General features: G+C 41.7%; 1 protein-coding gene across 9 annotated transcripts in view; it reads right to left on the reverse strand.

The window, feature by feature from the left end:
• The window catches only part of ARHGEF33 (Rho guanine nucleotide exchange factor 33), a 165,919-nt gene that overhangs the window by 59,005 nt on the left and 84,074 nt on the right, over positions 1-22,840 (reverse strand). For 6 of the 9 annotated variants that reach the window (XM_073557549.1, XM_073557546.1, XM_073557543.1 and 3 more), the window contains 4 exons: positions 20,337-20,458; positions 18,420-18,553; positions 13,631-13,690; positions 11,940-12,161 (listed from right to left, as the gene is read on the reverse strand). In XM_073557549.1, the coding sequence (XP_073413650.1) occupies positions 11,940-12,161; positions 13,631-13,690; positions 18,420-18,553; positions 20,337-20,458 (538 nt within the window). The remainder of the gene's footprint in view (positions 1-11,939; positions 12,162-13,630; positions 13,691-18,419; positions 18,554-20,336; positions 20,459-22,840) is intronic. The other 3 variants (XM_073557551.1, XM_073557544.1, XM_073557548.1) reach the window with 2 other exon arrangements.

Raw genomic sequence — 22,840 nt, forward strand, 5'->3', positions numbered from 1 at the left:
GATGAACCCTGTTAAGCTACAATGAATACACCTTGTTAAATACCCAAATATGTGCAAAATTCACAAGAAACACTCATCAGTTTCATTATTATATATATATATATATATATATATATATAAACATATATAAACACATAGTTATATATAGTTAGTTATATACATAGTTATTATATATATATATATATATATATATAAACATATATAAACACATAGTTTCAAGGGGCTGTGGGCACCTACTCGATCCCTTGAACTTGTCTATCCCTGTCCCCCAGATTACCAGACTGACAGGGGTGAACAGACACGGATAACAGAAAACTACAATCATACAAGTACTCTCACAAAACAACAGAGTGAGAAACAGAGGAGGTATAGGAAGAGGAAGGGGAAACCAAATATGAGAGGATAAGTATAAACATGCAAACCACCTCCACGCAGCAATCTACAGAAAAAAAACCTCTTCAACCACCAATTTCAAACACTGAACTTTCACCTTCAACACCAAACCAGGAAGTAGAACTATCATCTCCCAAGTGCCAGAGGGGAGTGGCTAACACAGAACAGCTGAGGCAACTCAAGATGGGGAGCTCCAGAAGATCAACTCAATTGATTAACCCTTGCCATGACAGAGCAAGGGAAAACCTGCACTCTTTAAAAGGATGGTGAAGCAGTGCTAATAAGTGCAGGGGTTCAGCTCATGGTATGGTTTAAATGTAAGGGGTTTGGCGCTCTGAATCAAAATTTGGAATGCATCTACTGTATAGATATACATTAGATGGCAATACAAATTTTGATTCAGAGCGCCCAAACCCCCTACCTTTAAACCATAGCATGCTGACATCCTGTAGCTGCCATCAAAGGGATTGGGGAGCATGGACTGAAGCAATAATAACACAGTATACAATAATTCCTACCACCCTTAATCTGTTAAATGCAGCCATATCTTTTAAAATCATGCAAATGGATATACTTCTTGCATACTTCATATACAATATTCTGTTCTTGAAGAAGGGGTAGTAGTCTGACTCCTAAATGACCAAAGATTTTGAACATTAGGCTGGAGTCACACTAACCTGCGCAAAATGCGGTCAGTATTTTACATGCGTAATACGGATGACAGACCCCTAAACAGTGCTCCGTATGTCATCCGTAATGAAGGTGTGGTCGCGTATTTTGCGCATGTAATCCGTATGGCATCCGTATGGAGAGATTTTCTCGCAGGCTTGCAAAATGGACATATAATGGAGCCCTATGACAGTTTTAATAAAGAAATGAAAGAATAGATATACACACATAGAATGCATATATATATATATGTATTCTATGTGTGTATATCTATTCTTTCATTTCTTTATTAAAACTGTCAGTGTGAGTTTACTGTATAGCGCACTGAATTGCCGGTTTTGCTAAAAGACACCTGGTGCGTATTTCTCGCAAGTCACATGTGTGGTCCGTGTGTAATCTGTATTTTTTGCGCACCCATAGACTTGCATTGGCGTATTACGGCCGTAGTACGCTGACAATCGCAGCATGCTGCGAGTGGCACGGAGCGTAGGATACTGAGGAGAAATATACGGCTGGTGCGAGGGACCCCATAGAGAATCATTTGTCCGTGTCTAATGCGTGCTTTTTGCGCCTCTCACTCTCCCGTATTCCTCGCCAGTGTGACCCCGGCCTCACCCTATATATATGATACATGCAAATTAGCTCAGACCATCCGACCTACTGCTGTAAACACTCATATGATCTATTTTCTGCTATCTGAAGCTTTGGCTATGCCAGATAAACTTAATGTCCATAAAAATGCTAAGAAAAATGTTGAGAAAACAAAGAGCAGACCTGTTCTAAGCTATTATGGGGACGTGTTCTTCTTTCCCCAGTGTGTTGTTGCCTTCTTATGATTGGCCAGCGCCACATAGGGGAAAGAAGGTCACACCCTCAGTGAAATCTCACTGTAATGCACACTTGGACTTGGAATCTGTCACCCATTTTTTGACATATCATGTAAAGATATCGTTCAATTGTGTGTTAAATAAGGATTCTAGTAGTACTTTTGATCCCCCCTGACCCTGCACCTTTGATGCATAAAAACCTTTTTTTATCACTCTTGCAATGTATGTAAATCGCCGCGGTCCAGTCTGATGGACGTGGCTTAGTCTCCTTCTCCCCCCTCCTCGGCTTGCTGGACGTAATTTCATCTGTGAATATCACAGATGCCATTGTGTATTCGCGCCTGTGCATTGAAAAGGCTGCTCGCGCTTGCGCAGTATGCATTGCCCAGCTGTGGGCAAAGCATATAATCAGTACTGCGCATGCACCAGAAAATCATCTATTAAACTATTTTCTTCCTCAGCTTCCAGTGCAATGCGCAGGGCTTTACTCAGGTATCCGGTGTCCAGGAAGAGTGTGTCTTGCATGTGAAGACTTCCGGGTCATAGACGGCAAGGAAAAATACCGGCGCATGCGCAGTACTGATTATATGCTTTGCACACAGCTAGGCAAAGCATACTGCGCAAGTGCGAGCAGCCTTTTCAATGCGCAGGCGCGAATACACAACGGCATCTGTGATATTCACAGATTAAATTACGTCCAGCAAGCCATGGAGGGGGAAGGAGAATAAGCCACGTCCATCAGACCGGACCGTGGCGATTTACATACATCGCAACAGTGATAAAAAAGTTTTTTATGCATCAAAGGTGCGGTGTCAAGGGGGATCTAAAAAGTACTACAAGAATCCTTATGTAACACACAATTGAATGATATCTTTACATGATATGTCAAAAATGGGTGACAGATTCCCTTTAAAAAAATTAACTGTTCATGTGCCCAATACTTTGTTATTATCTCATCAAAGTTTCATTCTACAGCACCTATTACATTTTGTGTTCAGTTCAACATGAAAAATTAGTGAAGGCTCCTCTTTAAATCCAACGTAATAAAATATGGATGGAATTTGTATTTTATGTAGCTTGTAGTACCGTTCCCATCCACTGCACAATAGACAGAGCTGTGCCACATCTAATATGCCACAGTACTTGCATAATCATTCAGGGAGGGACTCAGATCCCCACTGATCTAATATTGATGACCTATCCTAAAAATTGGTCATCAATATTAGTCACAGAAAACTCCTTTGGGCTGTGTGCACACGTTGCGGATTCTGCTGCGTTTCCGCAGCGGTTTTGGCCCTGCGGAAACGCAGTAGTTCCGCAGACATGGTACAGTACTATGTAACCCTATGGCTTTTCAAAACCGCTGTGCTCACACTGCAGTTTTTTCCGCCCGGTTTTGCTGCGGTTTACAAACCGCAGCATGTCAATTGTTTGGGCGGTTTCCGCAGCGGTTTCACACCTTTAACATAGTAGAGGTGTGAAACCGCAGGAAAACCGCAGGTCACTTTACCTGCAGCTTTACCTGCGGATCCGCGCAGAAAAACCTGCAGGTGAATCTGCAACGTGTGCACATAGCCTTAATTATGTTAGTCCCATCATCACTATCAATTCACTACTATGAATCAAAAGCAGTCTGAAGCTTAAACATCAGTGTTTATAAGAGGAGAGCCAGTAAGTAACTAAAGCTTCTAAAATCTACCTTAGGCCCCTTTCACACATCAGTTTTTTTTTTGCCGTCAGTCACAATCTGTTGGCTCAACGGATCCGTCGCAGATTGTTAAAAACTTGATGCGACTGATCTGTTTTTTCATCCGTTTCTTCCGTTTTTCGACGGATCCGTTTTTTAAACCATGATTTTTTCTATTTTAACCAAAGTTTTGTACCTTGTTACCCCAAGTATTGTGCCTTGTTACCCCAAGTATTGTATAACTAGAGTAATTCAGCTCACCCAAAATGCTTTCCATGCAGCATCAGCAAACCGAGCAAGGACTCGTCTCCACCACACGTGACAGATGAATGCTGGAAAAAATGGAAACGTCCAGCTCCAGGATTAAAATCCCAAAAATATTTTATTATGAATCCATTCAAATATTTATAACATGGCTGCTATATTCATTTCAAGGTGCACCCAGTCGGGGCTACCAAAGGAAGAGCCTGAGAGGATCTGGACAAGTTTCGAACACCATGTGTTCTTAAACTCAGATTAACCTCTGAGAACAGCAAGACAGGTTTATAAATATATAAGCAGGTGAAATTAATCAATTAATTAAAAACAAAACAGGATGAAAAAAACAGAAATATAAACGTAACATATTGTATATACTCGCGTATAAGCTGAGATTTTCAGCCCATTTTTTTGGGCTGAAAGTCCCCCTCTCAGCTTATACGCGAGTCATATAGCCAGGAGGTCGGTGGGGGAGGGGGAGTGGGGGTGTCTGATCATACTTACCCCCCGGCGCGGTCTCTGCAGCCCCCCTGCTAGTCCCAGTCTCCTTTCCTTCCCACAGCAGTCACATGGTACCGCTCATTAAGGTAATGAATATGCGCATATTTATGACTTTAATGAGCAGTACCATGTGACCGCTGAAGGAAGGAAGGGAGACTGTGGGAGAACAGGGCTGCAAAGACGCACCAGGGGGAAGTAAGTATATACTATATTCACCTGTCCCGGTTCCAACGCTGCTCGCTGCTGTCTGCCTGCCGGGTCCCTCTGTCAGTGACGTTCAGGCAGCAGAGGGCGCGATGACGTAGTCAGTGTGCGCCCTCTGCTGCCTGACATCACTGACAGAGGGACCTGGCGGGCAGACAGCAGTAAGCACCATTGGAACCGGGACAGGTGAATATCTCAGGTGCTGGGTCCTGAGCCAGCGGCGACACCTGTCCCCCAAAAGGCGCCGGTGTCTCCGCCTGCTCAGCACACTGGCACCTGGCCCCCAGGGACAAGAGGTGAGTATGTCTTTTTTTAATACTGCAGTAGCGGCAGCAGCAATATATGGGGGCATATTCAATGGAGCATCTTATGGGGGCAGCATATGGGGGCATATTCAATGGAGCATCTTATGGGGTCATATTCAATGGAGCATCTTATGGAGGCAGCATATGGGGGCATAATCTATGGAGCATCTTATTGGGCAGCATATGGAGCATAATCTATGGAGCATTTTATGGGGCCATAACCTTTATGGAGCAGCATATGGGGCATATTATTCTATGGAGCATCTTATGGGGCCATTATTAACCTTTGTGCAGCATTATATGTGGCATATTATTCTATGGAGTATCTTATGGGGTTATTATTAACCTTTGTGCAGCATAATATGTGGCATATTTTGTATGGAGCATCTTATGGGGCCATCATGAACTGCATGGAGCATTATATGGGGCTCCTGATTCAATATGGCTATTCAAAAACATTTAACCTACTGATGTCTCAATTAATTTTACTTTTATTGGTATCTATTTTTATTTTTTAAATTTACCAGTAGCTGCTGCATTTTCCACCCTAGACTTATACGCGAGTCAATAAGTTTTCCCAGTTTTTTGGAGTTTTCCCAGTTTTAAGGGGGTCAGCTTATACACGGGTCGGCTTATACATGAGTATATACGGTAAATGTGAATAATACAAATAAACATACAAAAAGAATTTAAATTGAAAAAAGTCCCATTGGCACACGTGTATCCAGAAGATTCCGCACCTGAAAGAAGCTGGCGGCGAAACGCGCGTCGGGGTGAGGGGACACGACGAGCACAGTTTCTCTTCAGTGGTAAATATATTTTATTATTCACTTGTCATTGTGGGCCTTTCTTGTGGAACCTTAACGAGAATTATTCCATTTTTCTTTAAGTGTTATTATGCATGGGAGTCATTGTAGCTATTGTGTTACATCCCTTGGGGCTGCATATCATTATACTAGTGTAATATTTACCATCTTTGAGAATAATCACTCTTGATTTCATTTATGATTCGGGCTTTATTATATGTTTAATGAAGGCTGATTTTGGCTATTGTTCTGGACACTTTTTTTAGCTCAATTTTGAAGTATAAATATATTAATAATTGGTAAATTTATATACTTTTTGTACTAGGGGGAATGCCATTTTCTATTTGCCTATATTGTGATCTGATTGTTCATTCTTAAGCCTTGTTACAATATTGTGTGCTACAGCGTCCCTTATACGGCATTTTGCTTTTTTACTATATGGATTTTATTGGATATACGAATAAAAATTGTGATTTTACATTTGGGATCTCTTCATTTTTTCTATGTAGCTGAACATGGGAATTTTTTGTTATGATATTGTGTGAAGTGCCAAGTTGCACCTAGTAGGACATTGTTGATTCATGTTTACTTTACATCAGAACAATTTTGGAACCAAAATTTTTTTTTGTTACGAAGTTATAAGGGTTAAAAGTTTACCAGCAATTTCTCATTTTTACAACACCTTTTTTTTAGGGACCACATCACCTTTGAAGTCACTTTGAGAGGTCTATATGATAGAAAATACCCAAAAGTTATACCATTCTGAAAACTGCACCCCTGACAGTCCTGAAAACCTCATTCAAGAAGTTCATTAACCCTTCAGGTGCTTCACAGGAATTTTTTGAATGTTTAAAAAAAAAAAAATGAACATTTAACTTTTTTTTCACAAAAAAAATAGCTCAGGTCCAATTTTTTTTATTTCACCAAGGGTAACAGGAGAAATTGGACTGCAAAAGTTATTGTGCAATTTGTCCTGAGCACGCTGATACCTGATATGTGGGGGAAACCACTGTTTCGGCACATGGCAGAGCTTGAAAGGGAAGGAGCACCGTTTGACTTCTTCAACGCCAAATTGTGCATAACAGTGGAAACCCCCTACAAATGACACCATTTTGAAAACTAGACCCCCCAAGGAACTTATTCAGATGTGTGGTGAGAACTTTGAACCCCCAATTGTTATTTTCCCAAGGGAAACAGGACCCAAAAAGTTATTATGCAATTTGTCCTGAGTATGCTGATACCCCATATGTGGGGGTAAACCACTGTTTGGGAGCATGGCAGAGCTCGGAAGGGAAGGAGCACCGTTTGACGCAAAATTGGCTGGAATTGAGATCGAGCGCCATGTCGCGTTAGGCAAGCCCCTGATGTGCCTGAACAGTGCAAACCTCCCCCACAAGTGACCCCATTTTGGAAACTAGATCCCCCAAGGAACTTATCTAGATGTGTGGTAAGCACTTTGAACCCCCAAGTGCTTCACAGAATTTATAACGCCTGGGAGTGAAAATAAAAAAAATGAAATTTTTTCCACAAACATGATCTTTTAGTCCCCAATTTTTTATTTTCCCAAGGGTAATAGGAGAAATTGGACCCCAAAAGTCGTTGTCCAATTTCTCCTGAGTACGCTGATACCCCATATGTGGGAGAAAACTACTGTATGGGCACACGTAGGGGCTCGGAAGGGAAGTAGTGACATTTTGGACTGCAGACTCTTATGGAATGGTCTGTGGGTTTCATGTCACGTTTGAAGACCCCCTGATGTGCCTAAGCTGTGGAAACCCCCCACAAGTGACCCCATTTTGGACACTAGACCCCCAAGGAACTTATCTAGATGTGTGGTGAGCACTTTGAACCCCGAAATGCTTCACAGAAGTTTATAACATAGAGCCATAAAAATAAAAAAAATCATATTTTTCCACAAAAATGATATTTTTGTGCCCAATTTTTTTTCCCCAAGAGTAACATGAGAAATTGGACCCCAAAAGTTGTTGTGCAATTTGTCCTGAGTAGGCTGATACCCCATATGTGGGGGTAAACCACTGTTTGGGCGCACGGCAGAGCTTGGAAGGGAAGGAGCACCATTTGACTTTTTCAATGCAGAATTGTCTGGAATTGAGATCAGACGGACGCCATGTTGCGTTTGGAGAGCCCCTGATGTGCCTAAAGAGTGGAAACCCCCAATTCTAATGCCAACCCTAATCACAACACACCCCTAACCCTAATCTCAGCCCTAACCCTAGCCCTAATGGTGACGTACTATCCTGGGTACCATGTACGGGATAATACGTCGGATGTCAGAAAATTATATTCTTGTAGTATTACAATTTTTATTATCCCACAATTATTTTTTGTTTGACAAAAATGTATTTTCGCAAAATAATGGCGTTTCGATGGGGGCGAAATTTTCCTCCTCGGTCGCCAGTCTTGAAATGGCATGGTGGGAAGAAATGTTTATTTTTAATAACAATAACCCTTTTTAAAGTCATATACAGTGATATTCTAGGTATATAGATGACTTAATATTAATTTGGAAGGGAGATGCCCATCTTATTCCGTTATTCATGGATTATTTGAACTCTAACCAATTAAATCTTAGCTTTACACATTATTTCCATGAAAAATAAAATTTTTTTGGATCTTCATTTGGTGGGTGAACCGCATCGAATCATTTCTAGCTCAACTTTTTGAGAAAAAAAACAGCGGGCAGCACGATTCTTCATGCTCGCAGTTTTCACCCTGCTCACACAATTAGATCCATTCCTGTCAGTGAATTAACACGTGCCAAACATAATTGCAGTAATGAAAATATGTATATTAATGAAGTTCATTCTATCAGACATCGCCTTAATAAACGTGGATATTCCTCATGGGCTATAGATCAAGCAGTAAATATCACTAATGATAAATCAAGAGATTTGTTAATTAATCCAGAAATTTCAAGAAAATATGCCAATAAAAAGTCGGATTGTCCAACTTTGGTTTTGACATACAGTACCCATTTGAAGGCTATTTCTGATACCATTAATCATAATTTACCTATTCTTACGGGTGACAGAATTATTGATAATTTGTTGGAAAACGGCATTAGAATTGTGCCGAGGAGGGCACCCACCCTAGGTAATTCTTTATCTCCTAGTTTGTATAACCCCAATAAAAAGTTCCTCTATGAATAATTGGTTATCTGTGACAGGTTACCATAATTGTGGGCAATTTCCTTGCAAAATGTGTACTTTATCATCATAAACTAATATTTTTTTAATGCTACTAATGACAAGAGTTATAAAATTCAGGAATTTTTGAATTGCAATTCCAATTATGTTGTATATATAATCAAATGTACTTTATGTAAGCTTAAATATGTGGGTTCTACTGTACATAAACTAAAAGATAGAATTTGTGAACATTTATATGACATAGTACAACCTACTACTCATCATATTTCTTATTTATCTAGACATTTTCTTACTGCTCATAACAGAGATACCACACATTGCAGGATATATGCTTTTGAAAGAGTTAAAAAAATCTACTGGGTGGAAACAGAGCAATAATTGCGTGACAAAGAAGCTTTATGGATTTATCTTCTGGATACACGTGTGCCAATGGGACTTAATCTAAGAAGAGAGTTTATGCTACATTATTAATTTCAATTTAAATTCTTTTTGTATGTTTATTTGTATTATTCACATTTATGCTACATTTATATTTCTTTTTTTTTCATCTTGTTTTGTTTTTAATTACCGTATATACTCGAGTATAAGCCGACCTGAGTATAAGCCGACCCCCCCTAATTTTGCCACAAAAAAACTGTGAAAACTTATTGACTCGAGTATAAGCCTAGGGTGGAAAATGCAGCAGCTACTGGTAAATTTCAACAATAAAAATAGATACCAATAAAACTAAAATTAATTGAGACATCAGTAGGATAAATGTTTTTGAATAGCCATATTGAATCAGAGCCCCATATAATGCTCCATACAGTTCATGATGGGCCCCATAAGATGCTCCATATAAAATACACCCCATATAATGCTGCACAAAGGTTAATAATGGCCCCATAAGATGCTCCATAGAATAATATGCCCCATATGCTGCTCCATAAAGGTTATGGCCCCATAAGATGCTCCATAGATTATGCCCCCATAAGATGATCCATAGATTATGCCCCATATGCTGCTCCCATATGCTGCTCCATGGATTATGCCTCCATATGCTGCCCCCATAAGATGCTCCATACATTATACCCCCATATGCTGCTCCATAGATTATGCCCCCATATGCTGCTATATATATTTTGCCCCCATATGCTGCTCCATGGATTATGCCCCCATATGCTGCTCCATATATTATGCCCTCATATGCTGCCCCCATATGCTGCTCCATAGATTATGCTCCCATATGCTGCTCCATAGATTATGCTCCCATATGCTGCTCCATAGATTATGCCCCCATATGCTGCTCCATAGATTATGCCCCCATATGCTGCTCCATAGATTATGCCCCCATATGCTGCTCCCATATGCTGCTCCATGGCTTATGCCCCCATATGCTGCTCCATATATTATGCCCCCATAAGATGCTCCATAGATTATGCCCCCAAAATGCTGCTCCATAGATTATGCCCCCATATGCTGCCCCCATAAGATGCTCCATAGATTATGCCCCCATATGCTGCTCCATATATCATGCCCCCATATGCTTCCCCCATATATTATGCCCCCATAAGATGCTCCATATATCATGCCCCCATATGCTGCCCCATAAGATGCTCCATACATTATGCCCCCATATGCTGCCGCTGCTGCAAATAAAAATAAAAAATGACATACTCACCTCTCCGTCGCTGAGGGCCAGGTGCCGGTGTCGCTGCTGGCTCAGGACCCGGCACCTGAGACATTCACCTGTCCTGCATGCATCGCTGCTCACCGCTATCTGCCATGTCATCTGTCAGTGATGTTCAGGCAGCAGAGAGCACGGCGCGCACTAACCACGTCACCGTGCCCTTTGCTGTTTGAATGTCACTGACAGAAAACACATCAGACAGCAGCAAGCAGCGATGGAGCGGGGACAGGTGAATATAGACTATACTATACCTGTCCTGGCGCCATCTCTGCAGCTCCATTCTCCCACTGTCTCCTTTCCTGCCTTCAGCGGTCACGTGGTACCGCTCATTAAACCAACGAATATGCGCCTATTCATGAGTTTAATGAGCGGTACTATGTGACCGCTGAAGGAAGGGAGTCCGTGGGACAAGCAGGGGGGCTGCAGAGACCGTGCCAGGAGGGGTAAGTATGACCTGACACCCCCGCTCCCCCTCCAACCCCCTGGCGTATATGACTCGAATATAAGCCGAGAGGGGGACTATCAGCCAAAAAAAATGGGCTGAAAATCTCGGCTTATCTTCGAGTATATACGGTAATTGATTAATTTCACCTTATGTATTTATAAACCTGTCTTGCTGCTCTCAGAGGTTAATCTGAGTTTAAGAACACATGGTGTTCGAAACGCGTCCAGATCCTCTCAGGCTCTTCCTTTGGTAGCCCCGACTGGGTGCACCTTGAGATGAATATAGCAGCCATGTTATAAATACTTTAATGGATTCATAATAAAATATTTATTTGGATTTTAATCCTGGAGCTGGATGTTTCCTTTTTTCAAGCACCCAAAGTATTGTACCTTGTTACCCCAAGTATTGTACCTTGTTACTCAAAGTATTGTACCTTATCATTAAATAAATGAAAGACAATAAAGCTTTTTGTAAAAAAAAATATATTTTTATTTATTAAATAATTATAAATTAAGATAGTTTGGGGTGGAGATAGTAATCGGAGCATGCTCAGTTAAAAAAAACAGAATCCGTTGCCGGATTCCGTCATTTGACGGATTATGACGGATCCGGCGCCCATAGGCTTCCATTTGAGCAAACGACGGACGGCGGTCGCTGTCCGATTTTTCGACGTAGACAAAAAACATTACTTTGTCCATCGTCTCCGGCCGCCAGACAAATAATTTTCGACGGATCCGGCGAACGAAGGATGAAATGTAAGGCCATCCATCGCAATCTGTCGCTAATACAAGTAGATGAGAAAAAACGGATCCTGCGGCATCAGTCGCTGGATCCGTTTTTTTCAAAATTCAACGGATTGCGACTGATAGCAAAAAACTGATGTGTGAAAGGGCCATTATATAAGAATTATCTTTAAGAATCCTGTGATGTGCACACAATGCAATGTTGGATGAATGAAGTTTCAATTTTTAATAACAGAGACTTTTTTTTAATATAGTATTTTACCAAAATTACTGGGCTCGCTGAGGACATTCTCCACTTGGGCAGCTCGGCTCTGTACTATGTCCCTTGGCCTATCTGTTTGTTCTTTCGAACCTTCTTCCTCCCACTCCCTTCCATCTTTTGGCTGTCTCCAGATGAGGGAAGGCATATACATTCTGGACTGACCTTCAATTGTCACTGAGGACTTGAAACTTTCATCTGTTTCTTCATGAGTTGTCCGAGCTGCTACAATGAAAAAATACATAAAAAACAACATGAAACAAAAACACAATGATATAAATGAAAATCAAACATGTATTGCAGTTAGTACAAGGTTATATGCCTGCAATTAAAAGTAAAAAAAATAGGGGAAAAGTTTTTTTAAATATTAAGTATTTAGTTTAATAAAAATTATCAAATAAAAGGGGAAAATATAATTTGAAATAAAAGCTTTGTATTTTTCAAATGCTTTTTAGCAGGATTTGCTGTCAATTGGGATTATTATTATTACTACTATTATAGATTTTTGTATTTTATGTACTCCAATTGTTTTCTTATTTTCTATATAAAGGATCGGGTCTTTTTATTTTTAATCCAGGAGCAAGCGTCACTGCAGATACATCAGAATATACTGTCTTTGCTGTCTATAGACTGTAGGTAGGTTATGCTCAATGTAATAAGTGAAGTAGGGAAGGCTAGGCTTATTCCATGTTGAACTAAGGATATGTGCGGATTCTGCTGTGGTTCCGCAGCGTTTTTGGCCCTGCGGATCCCCAGCAGTTCCGCAGACATGGTACAGTACCATGTTATCCTATGGGTTTTCAAAACCGCTGTGCCCACGCTGCGTTTTTTTCCGCGCGGTTTTGCTGCGGTTTACAAACCGCAGCATGTCAATTCTTTCTGCGGATTCCGCAGCGGTTTGGCACCTGTTCCATTGTCCAGGTGTCAAACTGCAGGGGAAAACCGCAGGTCACTTTACCTGCTGTTTTACCTGCGGATCCGTGCGGAAAAAACGCAGGTGAATCCGCAGCGTGTGCACATAGTCTGGAAAGGAAAATAAGTGATATTGAGAAATATGCACCTAGATAAGGTAGGGTAGATCATAGCTCAAGGAAGAAAAACCAGCATGAGCGCTGAACTACACAGAACATTACAGATAAAACCAGAATTTACAATATATCAGTAATTGTAATGCTCTTTTATTTTAGCAGTAGCAAAACTAATAAAATATAAAATGTGAAAAAACTAATAATCATATTTCCGTTTTTTTCAGTCGCTTTTTGTTATCTGGTGTTATTTGTTGACTTTTTTTTGCATTAGATTCTTCAAACTGGAGTACGTGGATTATGAATTTTGCTCAAAACCAAAAATGCTCATTGTTTTTGTCTAACCCATTTTGTGACTATTTAGAACAAAAAGTTGTATGTTCCACTAAGATGTCACAATTGTAATTAAAATGACTACAGGGGGTACTGAAGTACATTTCCAATCAAATTTGGCAACAATTATAACAAATACGCAAGCTAATACATATAAAATAGACACAAAATAAAAGAAGGCAAATTAAAAAAAGAAGGTGCACATGAAAAACATGCAAAAACATGGAAAACTAGAAAAAAAAGTCTCAAATGTAATAATAAATCCAGTCCAGAATGTTAAGGGAAAATTATAGTGCTTAAACATTCTTCTACAATAGAAAAGTCTTTTTTTCTTACCTGTGTTACTGATCGCCACATTGCTTTCATTGCCAGCACTTAAGGACCTGGATGCAGGTGCTGGAAACAAACATGTATCAGTGATTAACTATATATTGCTCTGTTATAATAAGAGATGAATTAAAACAGTTTGCACAAATATATACATTCCCCTTTTCAATCTTTGTATCTATTCTAGAAACCTCATTCTGACATTTTTGGTTTTAAAAAACTTCATATTAGATTTCAATGGTTTCCACAGAGGATAGAGAGCCCATAGTAAAAATTGTGGAGCTTGATTCTGCTACCCAGGACATAAGGAAATTATATTTATTCCCCTACTGCCACCATCAAGCAATCTCTTACTTACCATCCTCTTGTTAGCAAACAATAGTTTCTCTGGGGAGGGAAGACCTGCATGTGTTTTGCAAAGGGACTGAGACAAGGATCCCGAAAATGGAAACTGCGAGCTCTTAAGCTACAAAGTTATGTTTATTCCGTACGGTGACAAGCTGATTTCATGCCTCCTATAAATGCCCTTTTGTTGCATTTGAGTGACACAGGCTGGACTGATACCCTTTGTAATTTTATGATGGCATCTTGGCAAAAAAAAAATTGGAAATTTGTCTAGAAGATTTGGGCACAAATTGTACTGAATTAATTCTTTTTAAAGTATGATTACCAAACAATATGGTGCCAGATCCTTCCCGTGAGTGGTCATAACACGGTGTAATCTTGGGGGAATTACTAATTTAAATGAAATGTGTAGGTGACATGTATATGACATGAAACGGTGTTGGGAAGCAAGTCACTTTACTGTCTAACAAGGATGAGAACACTTTTCCCATCAAGCGAATGAGTGTAGAGAGATAGTGTGGTGTGGGTGTGAATTCACTTCCTGGTCTTCACTAGAGCCTCTGATGGTGAGGATAGACTTGGACCATTAGGGTAGTCACCAGGTGCCATTCCAGGACAGTGCTCGGACCAGCAGCAGCTGACCGAAGGGTTAGAGGCACAGCACGAAGCGTCGAAGACAGATGTGGTCAGACAGTTCGAGATTGAGGCGGGCAGCACAAGATCAAAATACAAAGCCGGGGTCAAGAGCAGAGAGCTCAGACAAAATGAATGAACAATCCGAGTTGGTAGCAGGAGAGTCAAAACAAACATGCACCTTGACAATGTCATGCAGCTGCAATGCAGGTTTGCATGTGCTCCACCTGTTGGCAACAGAGGGGAGGAGGGTCTGCACACTCCTAGGGCAGGCCTGTACTGCAGTAGCCAAAGCTACCACCAGGTGGCAGCAAAAACGTCAAAAGCCGGGTCAGCAACAAGCAGACATGCGAAGTACCAGAGGTCACAGCAAGCACATGGTCAGAATCAAGCCAATAGATCAAAACCAGATGGATGCATGGTCATACACACAACAGCGGGCATACATACAGAGAAACGATTACTAACAGAATAACCGAGGTCAGCTGCTCTAGCCGAGGTACCGGAACTATCACAGATGCCAGACCTAGGTCATATGGCAACTAAATAGCCACCCTAACACCAGAGAGAGGCAGATACAATTAACCCCTGTCTGACCAGGATGGGATAAAGACAAAACCCCGTCCTGGATCATGACAGACAGATTGCTAGAGATGGACTGAAACTAGGAACCTACGTTCAGACAAGGTGCGGTGGGAAAGGCTGCCTAATATATCCGGATAAGTAAAACTCTGTAAAGGCCCCGTCAAACTAAACGATGTCCCAGCGATCCCACCAACGATCCGACATGATAGGATCGCTGGGACATCGTTAGGCTGATCGCTGGTGAGCTGTCACATTGACAGCCCTAGCGATCAGGACCAGCAACGCTGGACGCTGGTTTCTAATGTAAACGTTGGGTATCCAGGAGCCGCGCGACTCCTGGATACCCGACGTTTACCTTGGAAACCAGCGTGTACGCCGGTTTCCAAGGTAAACAGCGGGTATGCAGGAGCCACACGCAGCGATGCGCGCTGGGCAGCGGGAGACCAGCGATTGAAAAACGGCCCAGACCGCTCGAGCACGTTCAGCGATAACCGGCAGGGGGGCCGGTCGCTGATCCCCGTCACACACAGTGATCTCGCTGGCAAGAGCGCTGATGTGTCAAAAAATCAGCGATCTCGCTTAGTGTGACAGGGCTTTAAGATACAGAAGGTTAAATTCCTGCAGAGTCTGGCCACGCCTCCCTATAGCCAGGTGGAGACTCTCCAGCAACAGGGGAATGCAGTAGTGATGGGACTGCTGCAAAAGGCAGTTTAGCCTGATACTGGGAAGAGCAGAGTGGTGAACGCAGTGAGTAGGACGGCGCTGAGAACGTGTGTGAGTTACCGTCATGACACAAGCCAAGAACACCAAAAAAAACACAAAGAGGAAAAAGCTGTGTAAGTGTTGAAGTTTGAAAACGCATAAGTGTTTTGTTGGGAAACCATTTAATCCAACGGACTACACAGGGTGCAGCTATCCATTTTACTGTCTCCCTTTCACAGACATAAATCCCAAGTTCATTCAGGCAGAATAACTTATGACAAGTACCGTATATACTTGTCTATAAGCTGAGTTTTTAAGCCCCCTTCTTTGGCTGAAAAAGACCCCCTCAGCTTATACATGAGTCACGGTCCTTGCAATAAAAAAAATGACATACTCACCTCTCGTCGCTGGGGGCCAGGTGCTGGGGTCCTTAGCAGGAGGGGGCGAGGACACCGGTGCGCTATGGGTGTCAGGTGCCGGTGTCACCGCTTGTTCAGGGCCCCAGCACTGGCTATATTAATCTGTCCCCATTCCACCACTGCGCGCTGCTCTGTCTTACTGGTCCTCCGGCTGTGACATTCAAGTCCGAGGGCGCGATGACGTAGTTAGTGGGACTGGTGAATATAGCCAGTGCCGGGGCCTTGCGCAAGCAGCAACACCAGCACCTGACTCCCATAGCGCGCCAGTGTCCCCACTCAGGACCCCAGCACCTGGTCCCCAGTGACGAGAGGTATGTCATTTTTTTTTATATGGGGCATATTTTATTATGGAGCATCTTAAGGGGCCATCATCAACCTTTATGGAGCACTATATGGGGCATATTTTGTATAGAGCATCTTATGGGGCCCATCATCAACCTTTATGGAGCATCTTATGGGGCCCATCATGAACTGTATGGAGCATTATATAGGGCTTCTGGCTCAATATGGATATTCAAAAACATTTATCCTTCTGATGTCTCAATTAATTTTACTTTTATCGGTATCTATTTTTATTTTTTAAATTTACCAGTAGCTGCTGTATTTCCCACCCTCAGCAATAAGTTTTCCCATTTTTTGTGGCAAAATTAGGGGTCTCGGCTTATACTCGGGTCGGCCTATAATCGAGTATATACGGTATATTGCAGAGTTTGAAAATAAATACGGCACTTCTTTTAAAGAATGCTTTTTTTTTATTAATCCAGACGGAGATTACAACATACGGCTTGGAGTGTGCTATCTTCTCCTAATACATCTAATAAGGGTATTTAGTGGAGGCAGCTCCCGCCTGTATATATTGTAATCTCTGTCTACATTAATACATTAATAAAAGTAAAATTTCTTAGAAAATCGTTAAGTGGTACACTGATTTATAAACTCTGCAAAATATCTTGTTCGTCTGAGGTCTAAGGAGTAGTGTTTCTCCTTGTGGAGAGTGACATACCAGCTCTGGCTTGTCAAGGTAAGGAGGCTTATCCGCCGTGCAATGCTCCTCTGGGAAATTTAATATGCAAAATGCCTCTTCAGAGAGGAAGAGGACTTTTACTCTACAGCGCCACCTATTGGTAGTAGCGATCCTACAAGTCACAATCAACCCTTTAACGAGTCTTGATCAACCTAATCCTAAAGCCCCCGTCACACACAGCTGAGTCACAAGTGCTGAGTGCTGAGTCACAAGTTTTGTGACGCATCAGCGATATCACCAGTGAGATCGCTGTGTGTCACATTTATCAGCGACCAGTCCCCCTGCCGGGTATCGCTGATCGTGCTCGAATGACCAGGACAATTTTTTGATCGTTGGTCTCCCGCTGGCCAGCACGCATCGCTGCGTGTGGCAGGCGGGTGACCAGCGATCTGGACGCTGGTAACCAAGGTAAACATGTGTACGTTAGATACCACAGCGCTGGTGCAGGGAGCTGGTAACCAAGGTAAACGGCGCTTAGAAACCCAATGTTTACCTTGGTTACCAGCTCCCTGCACCAGCGCGCTGGTATCTAAGGTAAACAGCGACGCGAGCGTGCGTCGTTGCTGATGCTGATCGCTGGTGAAGCTGCCTGTTTGGCAGCTGTTTGGCAGCTCACCAGCGATCATGTAGCGACACACCAGCGATCCTGACAAGTTCATGTCGTTGTCGGGATCGCTGGTGAGTCGCTATATGTGACGGAGCCCTAAGTCATATTACAAGACTCGTTAAAGGGTTGATTGTGACTTGTAGGATCGCTACTACCAATAGGTGGCGCTGTAGAGTAAAAGTCCTCTTTCTCTCTGAAGAGGCAATTTGCTTGTTCGTCTGTGAAGTTTTTATAAACACCTCCTTGAATTAGAAGATGTACTGACATTTTAATAGAAGCTACGGACGCTGACATTGTAGTATGGACTTTCCTGGTGTATAGGAACTTATGTCAAATATGTTTCCCATCATTTTTTTTATCAGTATCGGACCAAAAATAGTACACGTATAAAACATAATGGTTTTCATCAAATGTTAAAATAAAAGCTAATTCTAATAATCTAAGTATTTTATACAACACTTAATACACTAAACCTCACAGTACCTTTCTCATATGGGGACGGCTGCACTAGGTTGTTATGATAATTGACCATCAGAGATTCGGAGTGATTGGAGTTTTGGAAGGTGCTGTTCTGGACTGATTGGGTTTGACTTGTATGCTCTTCTTTCTGGATCCTTCTGGGGACAACAGAAAAATATAGACAAAAAGTATATGTCAGAAAATAATTCATGCTGGAATGAATGTGTCTCATGGATTTATGTCTTTTTACATCAATTAAGAAATTTGCTCCTAAGACCTTGTGGGGGCATCACAACACATTAGGAGACCCCAATCAGAGGACAATAAAACATCCAGACTCCTTATCTATGAATTGGTCCAACATTTATGTTTCTCCCTTTCCCACAATGAAAGTTCTGCTTCGCGTCACTTGTCTTATCTATTGCATTTTTTCTGTGCTGTGTTGTGTATAAATATGTGATTCTTCAGATTTTGTATTAGTCAATGCCTGATGAAGAAACTTGAGTAGTCTCGAAAGCTTGCAATGTGTTACCATCTTTTCAGTTAGCCATTAAAAGGTATCAACCACTGAGGACTCTCAATTCTGAATATTTTTCATTGAGAAAATCAACTTTGATTCCTAGAATTTAAACCATGACAGACACAGAAGCATTCAGAAGGTCACCGGGTGAAATAGCAACCCATCAGCCCCCTGTAATCGAGGCATGCTGGGGCAATGGGCTCTGAAAGTGACAGTGCCTATCAATGAGGCCTTTCAAATTCCATTGTCATGTTTGAGAAGTTAATTTGCCAGCTCCGATTGCATTAATTGCTCTCAAGCATCGGCTATTTAATGCAGGTAGCACGCACATTGTAATGAGCAGACTCAGCTCCTGAGCTCGCTCCATATTGTGACACAGATCTGCCATCGTATATTCAAGCAGCTAAGAGAACAATATGAAGGTAGAGTTGATAACCCTTAGATCAGTGTTTCATAGTCTGTGACTCTACAGTTGTTGTGAAACTGCAACTCCCATTGTGACATTACAGCCTATTGGGGAACACTGCTTTAGATATATGTACATTCTGGTGTATATATTCCACAGGTTGAGAAACTAGGTTATAATGATGCTTTAATGAGAGCTACGGTTGTCAGGCAAAACTTACAGGATCATATCTGACCCATTGTAGGAGTTGGTATTAAAGTGAACCTGTCATCTAATTCATGTTGTCTAAACTACGGACAGCACAAATCAGAGCCTGGCTGCATGATATTTTTTTCTGAAATGCTCCAGTGTTAAGATCCAGCCAGGGATCAGAGTTGTCCCATTTCTCTCCCCAGCTGGCTCCTTCCAGCGTTGCTGCAGGTGATTGACAGGTCAGCCCAACTTGTGTGCGTAGGGAAAGACCTGTCAATCACCTGGAGCGGCGCTGAGAAGATTGGTTCTTTACAGTTTATCTTCTGTGAAATTTTAGAGTGATTCCCCCCCCACCCCCCCAAAAAAAAAAAAAAATTGTCTGCAATCAGGCAGCCAGGCTCTGATTCATGCTACCCATGGTTTGTGCGGCATAAATCGCCTGACAGGTTCTCTTTAAGTTCTGTGGTTCTAGTAAAACATTTTTTTTATTTAATAGCTTTATGAAAAAAAAAAAGATAATTAGATCAGTAACAATCCTCACCCTCCCAGAAAGACAAGAAACCATACGCTCTGTGAATAACTTCTAATTAGAGGCAGGGTGACCTCATTCAGAATATGAGGAACAATACAGTATTTTATAATTAGTTTAAGTATACTCCCAGGATTTGCGACATCCAAACTGCGACTCTTATTATCCCATTTATTTTAATTTTTGTTTTCTGGTTTCTTCACTTTCAAGCTACAGTATGTGCATAAATGGAAGTGAAGGGAGAAGATGTGGTACATTATACAGAGTTACTAAGTGTGGCCAACAACCACTCACTTATTCTTAATTTTTCTGGATTCCCTCCTTTTTTCTTGTTGTAGTTGTTCAATCTTCTGCTGCATCTCTTCCTGCTTAGCGATGATAGCGTGAATCATTGCCATGGCCGCGTTCACCTCTTCCTATAACATTATTGATAGAGGAAATTAATTTATTTGATAGTGCTAAAGGGTTGCCCGGCCTTAGTCTATACATCTGCAGTCACTCTGTGTGACTGCAGGCATGTGAATCCTCACATCGTGCACACTGCGCACTGTGAGGATAGCTAGTAAAAATGAAAAAATGTTTTATCAAAACACTGAAATTTGTCTATTTAGAGCTATAGAAGTTGGCCACTACTTTCCTATTGATAGCCTAAACTTAGGATAGGTCATATATGGTATTTAACTCATTCAAGCTACTTCACTGACTCCTGCATGTGTACTACTTATATCATTCATCTTTGCAGCATATATAATGGTATTTAACTCATTCAAGATACTTCACTGAATCCTGCATGTGTTCTACCTTTCATTCATCTTTGTAGCATATATAATGGTGGATCGCCCACCAGGGCAGTGAGGTTACTCGGTACCGGGCCGGTGTCTCAGAGCGATACCCGGAATGGGGTTTTGAAGTTGAAAACCGTACTGCAACTATCGAGTGGTCCGAGTGTACTGAGGGAAGAATTTCTGCTTTAAATAGGTTCGGCAACAAAGATCTTGGTAGGAAAATATAATCGATTCTGTGGTAGGAATTATGGGGATGGGAGAAAAAAGTGTAGTCAAGGTCATTAGGGTGCATATGTGGCCACACATCTATTAGTGAAAGACTATGCAGGGATTTCTTTATCCTGATAATATTTTGGCATGAAATATGACATTTTTTTGTGGACGAGTCCAAGATTGGGTCTAGAGGTATATTAAGGTCCCCTCCAAGAAGTGGTATGCCCTCTAAGAAGGCGCGGAATTGATTTAGTTTGGATGTAATCCATTTGATTTGTTTTTTTGTTGGGGGCGTATAAGTTGCCAATAGTGACCAAGGTTCCTGCCAGTAGGCCTTTTATAAAAATATATCTCCCCTCTGGGTCAACCAGTGAGTCAGATAGTAAAAAAAAAGTATTCTTGTCAAATGCAATTGACACCCCTCTAGAACTCTTCTGGGGGGAAGTTGCGTGGTACCACTGGTTGTAATATAAATTATCAAAAGAGGGAAGTTTCTCAATTTGAAAGTGCATTTCTTGTAAAAGAAGAATATTAAAATTTTCCTTTTTCAACCAATTCAGTGTCTGTGCTCTTGGGAGAGGTGAATTTAAGACATGCGTGTTAAAGCTTGCTAATTTTAGTGTACTTTGATTAGCTTCCATATAAATTGAAGTGAATGTGCGGACCTTTGTTCTGCAGTGTGACCTCAGGACCAACCCGGGGTTGACGTGGGCAAAAACAAGGGGTAATTGGAGTATAGTGGTATTAAGTTTACTTTAACTGGGGTAGTGCACTGGTCAATGCCAGTGCAAATAACAGTAACATAAACCATGTTGATTTGAGACAATTAACATTTCAAAAGGGGGGGAAGTGATTGTGATGACACCAATTTCACAGGCCTCATGTATAAACACCTCTTTCCCATCTCTTGGAGCAATGCCTGCCCCCTCACTCACAGTCAAACTAAGCAGCCTCCAGATGACTCTATCGTTGCTGATCGGCCATATCCAACAGGCAGTTCCCATGTCGTGGACAAGTCCTTGTTTTAGGCCATCAGCTCATCAGTTTTCTTCATCCGGATAGATTTTGGCTTTGCTGCTTTACGCCGGTTTCGAGTGGACTTTGCTGATTGGACCAGATTCCAAGGCTCGGGCCGGGACAGAGGGTGCAGTGAAGGAACTGGATGGTATACCTCTATATCCGGATACTTTTACAGGACTATCCCCAGCTCTTTGCACTCCTCTTGGATTTCCGCCTAGTTCCTGGCCTGGATGCGTTTGTCCTTGGAAGTTATTGCAATGACAAAATGGGTACAACCAGCGGTATTGGTATTGGTTAGGGCGCAAAGCCTCAGTAAAGGGTTTTAGAAGCCGTCTCTTATTTAATGTTGATGCTGCTAGGTCCTGAAAGATCAAGAGTGGGGAATCCTCAAATGTTATACTTTCTGCTTCGCTTGAACGTCTTATTATTAAATCCTTAGTGCGATAATCCAAAAAACAGCAAATTACATCCCAGGGAGGGTCTCCCATTTTGGGTCTTGGCTTTAACGACCTATGTGCCCTTACTATCTCAAATTGTGAGGGGTCGTCTTGAGACAGAAGTTTAGAAAATATTTCAATCAAGGTTGCAGATGTAGGGAAGGTGACCTGACGGACGGACGGACTAGTCAGAGTGAAGAAAGATAGGTTTGCACAGTGTAGGTAGGAGACAGTGATTACAGTGGGGAAACAACTAGAAAAGTGTAGTGGACGTGCAGTACCTTGGGATGACCATTAGATGGCAGGGTGGAGTGTGAGCAAAGGACTTTACAGCAGCTTAGGG

This window comes from Dendrobates tinctorius, unplaced genomic scaffold (genome assembly GCF_039654945.1).
Source record: "Dendrobates tinctorius isolate UK_male_01 unplaced genomic scaffold, ASM3965494v1 ptg000250l, whole genome shotgun sequence".
Taxonomy (NCBI): Eukaryota; Metazoa; Chordata; class Amphibia; order Anura; family Dendrobatidae; genus Dendrobates; species Dendrobates tinctorius.